The 9936-nt window shown below is 34.6% G+C and overlaps 1 protein-coding gene across 1 annotated transcript; it reads left to right on the top strand.

Annotated features, from left to right (window-relative positions):
- LOC109239033 (myb-like protein Q) lies at positions 4277-6531 on the top strand. The gene is made up of 3 exons (XM_019405539.1): positions 4277-4620; positions 4723-4849; positions 5689-6531. Exons 1-3 carry the CDS (start codon positions 4277-4279, stop codon positions 6529-6531), a joined length of 1314 nt encoding a protein of 437 aa, XP_019261084.1.

Here is a 9936-nt window from a genome sequence, read left to right as displayed (position 1 = left end):
TTAAGATAGGTCCAAAAACGGTTGATTGTATATTTATTGGATATGTAACCAATAGCAAGGCATATCGTTTTCTGGTTCATAAATCAGAAAATCCTGAGATTCACGTTAATACGATAATAGAATCAGATAATGTTGAACTCTTTGAAACTATTTATCCGTATAAAAAGGAAAGTGAAGTGACCTACCAAAAGTCAAAACGACCTCGGGAGGAAATAACAGATGGTATGCCTAATGAGGAAAATCCAAGAAGAAGTAAACGTCAACGGACATCTACTTCATTCGGTCCAGATTTTCTGACTTTCCTGCTAGAAAATGAGCCTCGTACATTCAAGGAAGCAATGTCTTCCTCAGAAGCACAATATTGGAAAGAAGATGTCAATAGTGAAATAGAATCCATATTGAGCAACCATACATGGGAATTGGTTGATCTTCCTCCAGGTAACAAAATATTGGGTTCTAAATGGATTTTCAAGAAGAAATGAAAGACGATGGTGCTATTGACAAATACAAGGCAAGACTTGTTGTCAAAGGATTTAGACAGCGAGAAGGTCTTGACTATTTTGACACATACTCGCCGGTAACAAGAATTACATCCATTCGGATGCTAATAGCGTTAGCCGCCTTGTATGATCTTCAAATCCATCAAATGGATGTAAAAACAGCCTTCTTAAATGGTGATTTAGAGGAAGAAATTTACATGGACCAACCTGAAGGGTTTGTGGTTCCGGGAAAAGAAAAGAAGGTGTGTCGACTTGTTAAGTCTCTTTATGGACTAAAACAAGCACCCAAGCAATGGCATGCGAAATTTGACCAAACAATGTTGTCAAATGGCTTTAAGATTAATGAATGTGATAAATGTGTTTACATTAAGAACGTTCCAAATCATATAGTCATTATTTGCTTATATGTTGATGATATGCTAATAATGAGCAAAGACATTGCCGACATTCAAGCTACTAAGCGCATGCTTGCTAGTAAGTTTGATATGAAAGACTTAGGAGTTGCCGATGTAATTCTAGGAATTAAAATCCAGAGGACTCCTCAGGGTCTAGCTTTGTCTCAATCACATTACGTGAAAATGGTACTTGAAAAATTCAAACACTTGGAATTTAGAAGTGCAAGAACTCCAATTGACTTAAATCATCATCTTATAAAGAATAAAGGTGAAAGTACGTCTCAATTGGAGTATGCTCGTGTGTTGGGAAGCTTAATGTACATCATGAACTGTACACGACCTGATATAGCTTGTGCAATAAGTAAACTTAGTCGATTCACAAGTAATCCCAACAAACATCACTGGGTGGCAATGAAACGAGTTCTGGAATATTTGGAATATACCCAAGACTACGCTTTGCACTACAATAAGTATCATTGAAGGATATAGTGATGCAAATTGGATAACCGGCTCAACAGAAACAAAGTCCACAAGTGGATATGTTTTTACTGTTGGTAGAGGAGCAGTATCTTGGAAGTCTTCCAAACAGACGTGTATCGCTCGGTCTAAAATGGAATCAGAGTTTATAGCTTTGGATAAGGCCGGCGAAGCTGAATGGCTTCGAAATTTCTTAGAAGACATTCCGTTCTGGCCAAAACCTTTTGCTCCTATATGCATACATTGCGATAGTGAGGCTGCAATAGGACGGGCAGGGAGCATTATGTATAACAGAAAGTCTCGTCATATACGACGAAGACATAAAACCGTTAGACAACTACTTTCTAGTGGAATTATCACTATTGATTATGTAAGATCAAAGGATAATGTGGCGGATCCGCTTACAAAAGGCCTAACTAGAGAGGGAGTTGAGAAATCATCTAAGGGTATGGGACTATGGCCGAGGACAAGTCATCATGGCGGTAACTCTACCTAGAATTTTGGATATTCCGAGATCTAGGTTCAAGGAGCTCAAACAAAGTTGTGATTGACCGGTTCAACATTGTCAAAGTAAAATCTTTGGTCCCTTCTCGTGATGAAGACAATGTTCAGTAACAAGGATAGAACTTTACACGTTCTTTAATGATTACCTAAGTTTGATGTGGTATTTATCGAATAGTTTCAATCTAAAGGATTACACATTTAGGAATCACCTATGTAAGTGTGAAGTGGAAGCCGCTTCAATGAGAATTCTGTTAGGCCAATTCTCTACGCACTTATGAAACCAGGCGGTGTTCATGGCTGAAACGAACACAACAATGAGAACCAAAAGACGGTTAAGGGTTGGTTGTGTGACATATGGTTGTCTAGGTATACACTAAAGTTCGACGGTTCAAAGATATCAAATCTACCGATTGACCGAGTATATCCGACATATGCTCACTACAGAAAGTTCAAAGGGAAACCTACTTATCCAGATGCAATTAATCCTTACTTGCAAATCACACAGCTTTCATCTAAGTTCATTTTTGCTACAGTCATTCCCATTCATGTGGGGATTGTTGGATTTTAAGCCATTGGGCTTTAAAGACTATAAGTGTGAATTGGGAATTGGTGGGATATAAAATGGAGGGAAATGAAAATTTGGAAAATTTGAATCAAGTGAGCTTTGTCAAATGAACTTTGTCCCTCATTGGTGAGGTACAACTACATTTGTGTGTATAAATATAGGATCACTTCTTAGAGCTCTTAAAAGGAGTTGAAGAGAATGAAGCCTCGCGCCGTCGTCGTCGCTCGGCTTCGGCTTCGGCTTCGGTTTCGGTTTCGGCTTCGGATTTGTCTAACGATCGATGAGATTAATTTTTTGACAAAGTTTATTTAATTAATTATTTAAGAATTAATTAAGTGCTAGTTAGTTCATTAACAGAATTAACTGGAATCCAAAACGCTAAGTACCACTCAGTTCATTAACGGAATTATGAACGTTGGTTTTCCCTTTTGAACAGACACCTCTTCCTTTCAAATATCTGTTCACATTATGAACAGACACACCTCTTCCGACAATTGCCTATAAATTCCGAGACATGGCTTCCTTTTCATACACTGAAAAATACAGAAATTCCTTCCTTCTGAAACTCTTGCATTCTACTTCGTAGTTTCTCTTTCAAATTCGTAAGTGTGATTTTGCTCCGTTCTTTGAGTTCGTTGGTATTCTGCAGTTTGTATTGCCACTGTTGCAGGAAGGTTTATTCCGTTTCATCCTGGGAGGATTTAATCCATTACCTTGGCAACTTGTGAGGGGGTTAAAATTCCTTAAGGACGGACAAGAAAATTGTGGACTCGGAATACTTCTTATCATTTACAGTTTTTAATTTCTTCTAACAGTTTTTCTAATTTCTGTTTTAACACAGTAGTGACAACACTATCCAGTAATTCCAATTGAATTTTACTTCTTATTACAACACGATCGACGGCTACAATTGAGTTTTTTTTCTTCTTTCTGATACATATGAGTTTATAAAATAATAATATGCTGAACAACACGTTCAAGAACATAATGACCATTCCTTGCATATTAGTGTGGTTGTCCAAAGATTGGAAAAATAAATTATGCTAGTGATTCATGCATGATGAACCCTAGCTAGAATTTTCAAAGTGTATGTGCATTATAATGAACAGAAAAGAAGTACTAGAGAAAAATGAAATTAATAGTAAGCTTAGGGCTATCATGTTATCTTCGAATGAGTGAGCATTTAGTAGTAATTGTAGAGCTATTAATATGAAACTTAAAGTCGTCCATAATTCCCTCTATTACTATGGAGAAAATTATGAGCACCAATTACCTTATTAATTATGATCCTTTTAATTTACCCTTCCCTCTAAAAAAGTTTTCAAGTAACATTGCTGTATTTCTTCTTCTTTTACCTTAATTTTCTCTAACCTTTTTATTTTTATTTTTATATATTTCATCACTGACTTGTTTCATGGGCGAAAATTTGGATAAACATGAATATATATAATAGGTAGTTTAACATGTCATTACTGACACAAAAATAAAAATAAATTCTCAATCAATTCACCACAACTAATTAAACTTTTTTTATTATAGAAATGATACAATAATGATAATTTATTAACAACAGCACTAATCTCTCCACCTTTCTTTCTACTGTTGACACTAAAGAGGAAGCTCAGGAGTTACACGTCCTTTCTGAACCGTTGGATGGATTCTAAGATCAACGGCTGGAATTCCCCCTCAGCTCTTTGCAAGAAGCCAGAGTATTATAAGCTCTTTATTCAGCTATATCTTCCAAACCAAGAAGAAAACTTAAAACACTTTCCTTTTATTCAAAGCAAATTTCTTTGCTGAAAACATTCCTTTTTTCTCCTTCTTCTTCTCTTTCCATGGAAGGTGGTAGTAGTGCTTTTCGTCCCTATCAAAATTTACCAAAAAATTACCTTGGATCAACTCCTCCATTTACTGCCATAGATAGGTTTTTATTGAGTCATGAAAATTATTTTTACCCTTTAAGTAGTAGTAGTAGCCATGCAAATGGAGTTTCTTGGCCAAAAAGTTTACCAGAGCCATGTTTTATTGAAGAGTTTTTTCTCAACGAACAAGAGAAGGGTTTAATAGAAGACGCGAAATCAGTCCAAAAAAATAAAAGGGAGAGTGGGAAAAAGGCAAAAGAAGCTTCTTCAACTTCAAATTATTTGGTCAAGGGTCAGTGGACTGATGAAGAAGACAGGTATGAATTTTCTTTTTTACTCCCCGAAATTCGTTTTTTTTCTTCTTCTTAAGTTTAACTGAAGTGTTATACTAATTTTTATATTTTTTGTGGATAATGAAGGAAACTGCTTAGGTTGGTAAAACAATTTGGAGTAAGGAAATGGGCTCAAATTGCTGAGAAAATGGACGCTAGAGCAGGGAAACAGTGTCGAGAGAGATGGCATAATCATTTGCGTCCAGATATCAAGGTTTTCATTTCCCATAAAAAAAATTCTGTTAATTTTCCCTTATCTTCCGAAGCGTTAAAATTTTTATTTGTCAATATAGCCTAATACAACCCTAAAAAAAAGAAGCTGTCTTTTGGCTCTCATGACCAAATAAGAGTGTTAAATTTTAAATAGATACATGCAAAGGTTATCTAAGAACTCAGAACTTTTCCATTTTTTTTTTTTTTAAAGAACTCAGATTCGCTCTAGATTTTGGGTGATGTTTAATCACTCAGATTTCCACTATCCATTTTTATCTGATTCAGTAACCAAATATTTTTCCAAATATTTTCAAGCCCCTTATTTTTGTTGTTTTTATCCGCTTAAAAAAAGTTGTTTTATTTTTTTTGTAATGAATGATCCCTCTATCAGAAAACCTTTTTTGATGTTTTTTAAGGACTAGAATTAACCTATAGAACTTCAGATGTATGTTTGAAGATTTTCTCTCCATTTTTTTGGTAGGGAATTAAAGCTTGGACCTAAAGTTTTGTTGTGAGGATGTCTTTTTCGATTTGGTTAATTAGTTTTTATGCTCTTACCTTTTTAGTCACAAGGATTTCCTCCAAAAAGGTATTTCTAGGGTTTGTTTTCTACTGTACATTTCTTTCATTCTTCTCACAATGCTTGACTGCTTTCAACCTCCATTTTCACGTGACTGAAACTTTTCTTTGACAAAGCATCAAAATTTGTTATAAAAGTGACTCCACCTCATTGGAAAAGTAATTAAATATGTAGATTTCTTGTAAATTATGAACATCTTCATTGTTAATATATATAGTATTTCTTTATCACAATTATCTTTTGATTTCTTTTTCTTTTAGAAAGATACATGGAGTGAAGAAGAAGAGTTGTTGTTAGTGGAAGCACATAAGCAACTTGGAAACAAATGGGCAGATATTGCAAAGAGAATTGATGGAAGGACTGAAAATTCAATCAAGAACCATTGGAATGCGACTAAAAGAAGGATGAATTCAAGGAGAAATAAGAAGAGAAAAAATCAACAAGATGACCAAAATGAACGCAAAAATCGCTCCAATATTCTCCAAGATTATATAAGAAGCGTGTGCTTCGCTGATGATTCTCCCCTCACCACCGCCACATACCATTGTGGCGGTGGTTTTGGTGGTGGCGGTGGATGCAGTTCCACCACCACCACTGTCACACAGAGTACTAGTACCATCACAAATGCAACCCTAACATACTCTGACGATGATTCTCCATCGTTTCTCACTCATCAAACATGTGATGAAGAAATGAACTTCATGCAAAATTTATTTGGAAAGAATTCACTCTTGAGTGACAATAATGGTACTAAAGCCATTGATCACTCTATGGAGGCAAAAGTAACTCAAAATCTTTTCGACAACAACTCATCTATCTCTAACTCTGCCTTCAATTCCTTTGGTGAAAATCTGCTATCTAAGGGTCAAGAGGCTCAATTACAGTATTCTCAACATTTTTGTCCTGACGTTTACCTTCCGTACCTTCTAGATGGTTCATCTTATAATCCGGAGTGCTTCGGATATGGAAACAACATGAATATGCAGATGAATCAAGCAACTGGTTGTTCTTCAGGAGGAAACAATAAGGTGGAAGTTGATTTAATGGAGTTAGTTTCATCTTCTCATTTCTCTCAAGGAACCTATAACAATACCTTCTTTTGATCTTATTAATGTCACGTTAGTTGTGCAAAATGACATTTGCTAGACAGGTCTGGTGGGATAGTACTGTTGTCTACTTATTTTATTTTTGGGTTTAAATCATGGATTATCATAATCTGGTCGCGGTGTGTTTTGAAATGTTTAATGGTTGTCGTTTATAGTTAGCCATTGATCGATGATCATGTATCCCTTTTTTTTTCTTTTCTTGTTTCTGTCTTCCTTGTACTTATAATAATATAATTCTTACGTATGATCAGATGAGCTCTATCCGATTAATGGATTTAGAGGACGGAAAGTTATACACACGTACCTATTGATTGTAAAATAACTAGCTTTTCTTTAACAATTAAGAAATACTCTTCTGGTTGGATTAAATCTCCAAACCGGTATTATTTTGTTACCTGTCACAATTCGTTAAACTATATTGACAACATAAAGGTTTTTCGACTTGTGTATATCACTTAGTAATCATATGAAGTACTAATTCGTGTTAACAAAATTCATATTGTTTGACAAATGCTAAGTGATCATACTATATATTTAAGCAACATTCCACGGAGAAATGTTGCCGATCACTTTTATACAAATATAATTTTAATCAACTGCCAATTAAACTACAGATAATTAATTTAAAATAGTTCGCTGGAATTGGTAATCTGAAAAAGGGATGAATAATCTACTAAAATGCATTGACAACGCAAATATCTTTGGGAAAATTATGCTATATACCCATAAAAGACAAAAAATTTACCCGTATCTCCCATCTTCATTTTTTTTTTCATTTTATACCTATGCAGCACATTTTTGTTTTACCCGCTCTACCCATTCTTACCTTCCTCATTATTTAGCATGAAAACTCGTGTTCTCAGATATTCATTTATGCATCTTTTTTGTATCTTTTAAGTGCATCACCATTCTTCAATATTTTACATCATTTTATCATAATAATACTAATTAAAAAATAATATAATGTAAAATTTATTAAATAATATGTAATACTATAAAGATATATGAACCTAGAGAACACAAAAGGATACTATTATTCTTATTATTTTATTTTGAAAAAGCTATGCATCAATGTTTACGCTCACACATTCAATAGCATATTTAGAAAGTAAATTAGCTAACATTAAATTTTATTTCAATACGTGCGTCTAGAGTTTTTTTAAGAAATACTATTTTTCCCAGCTCTTCTTTTCTTTATTTTTAGGTCCTTTGATATAATTTTTAATTTCAAAATCAAAAAATAAAATTAAATATAGTAGCTTATTATTCTTAGACTCATAAAAATATAAAAGTAAATACTTAGAGTACGACAAGAAGTAATTAAGAAAAATACTAAAATCACTAGCTTATTTATTAAAACCTAAATTAATAGAAAATATGTTCTTACAAATTTCCTTTTTCTTTTGTATATAAAAATAAATTTTATATCTTAAATATGACTCTATTTTTTTGTATTATTTCACAAGTAAAATTTGCTAAAAATATTATAAATGCTAAAATATTAAATTTAAGCTTAAACTTTATTTTTATATATTTTTTTTAAAGGAATGAACTAGTCTTCTATGATACCCTAACATTATATGATATATACCATATGAGTATCATAGATAACTAATGAGTATTTTTTGAAGGAATGAGACAGTCCTCTATGATACCCTGTCAGTATATATATTTACCAGTTTGGTATTACAAAGGACTGAGCTTTTTTTTCTTGAGAAATAAACAAATCCCCAATGATACCCTATCAATATCTCACATATGTATAGGGGTATCATAGAGGATTGAGGAGTATTTTTTTAAGGAATGAACCATTCGTTTAGGATAATCTGTCAGTATATGACATATACCATATGGGTATCATAGAGGACTGATAAATATTTTTTTAAAGGAATGAATGTAATGATCTGGCCGATCATTTTGAGTGTTGTAGCCCCGTTACCCCATTCACTGCTTCTTCTATGCTTAATTATTGTTAGGTGACTTGACAAGAAAGTTGATTCTGTTCAAGAGATGTTTTGGAATGCAATGAGACACTTAGTCTCAAGGTTGGAAGCTTAAGTTGAAAAGGTTGACCAGATTTTAACTTATGTATAAACGACTTCGGAATGGATTTTTTAATGGTTCCTATAGCTCTATAGGGTGATTTTGGACTTAGGTGTGTGTTCGGATAGTGACTTGGAGGTCCGTAGTTGATTTAGGCTTGAAATGGCGAAAGTTGAAAAATTAGAAGTTTTGGAAATTGAGAAGTTTGACCGAGAGTTGACTTTATGATTATCGGGCTCAAATTTTTGTTTCGGGAGCTGGAGTAGGTCCGTTGTGTCATTTATGACTTGTGAGAAAAATTTGAGTTCAATCGGACATGATTTGATAGGCTTCGCCGCCAAATGTAGAAGTTAGAAGTTCAAAAGTTCATTAGGCTTGAAGCGATGCGCGATTCGTGGTTTTAGCGTTGTTTGATGTGATTTGATACTTCAATCAAGTTCGTATGATATTTTATTTTGGTATATTTGGTTGAAGTCCGGGGGACTCGGGTGGAGTTCGGATGGTTAACAGATCAAATTTTGGACTTGGGAGATTGCTGAAGTTTTTCTGGTGCAGGGGTCTGGTTTCCTTATACGCGATCGCGTGGACAGGTCCGCCATCGCTTAGGCTTAATTGGGCAGCTGAGGTTTTTGTTTTACGCGTTCGCGAGTTGAGGGTTGCGATCGCATAGTTGAGTGAAGCAATGAATCGCGAATGCGTGGCTAAGGTTGCGTTCGCAAATAGGAACTGTAGCAGCAGTTGAAGTCACGCGCTGTTCATCGCGATCGCGTGAAGAGGGGCGCGATCACGTAGGTCTGAGGAGGCAGTGCTTCGCCTTCGCATGGGTATTTTTCGTGATCGCATAAGGTTAATTTGTGAGGCAGCATAGTTGTGCTTCGCGATCGCGAAGCATTTTTCGCTTCGCAATTAAGGACATCTAGGCAGAACTTAAATACTTCAAAAACGAGGGTTTGAGTCATTCTATAAAATTTGATTTTGGGAGCTCGGTTGGAGGCGATTCTTGGAGAGATTTTCAAGGGAGTGATTGGACTAAGTGATTCTTACTTAGTTTTGGTTAAATTTCATGATTATATCTTTGATTTCATCATTTAATTAGTGATTTGGGTTGAGAAAAAGGGAAAAAATGAAGAAAACTTCTTAGGCCGAATTTTGGGGATGTGAGCGAGATTTTTCTATCAGATTTGAATAATTTTGGTATGGTTGGACTCGTGGTTGAATGAATGTTCGAATTTTATAACTTTTATTGGATTCCGAGATGTGGGCTCAGGGGTTGACTTTTGAATTAACTTTTTTACTTTAGATTAAGCACTTAGTATTTTCTTATGGAATTGATTCCTTTAACTCATGTTAATTGTATCA

The sequence above is a fragment of the Nicotiana attenuata genome, chromosome 1 (assembly GCF_001879085.1).
Source record: "Nicotiana attenuata strain UT chromosome 1, NIATTr2, whole genome shotgun sequence".
In the NCBI taxonomy this organism is placed as follows: domain Eukaryota; kingdom Viridiplantae; phylum Streptophyta; class Magnoliopsida; order Solanales; family Solanaceae; genus Nicotiana; species Nicotiana attenuata.
Note: the sequence above shows the minus strand (reverse complement) of the source record. Positions and strands in the feature narration are given on the sequence as shown.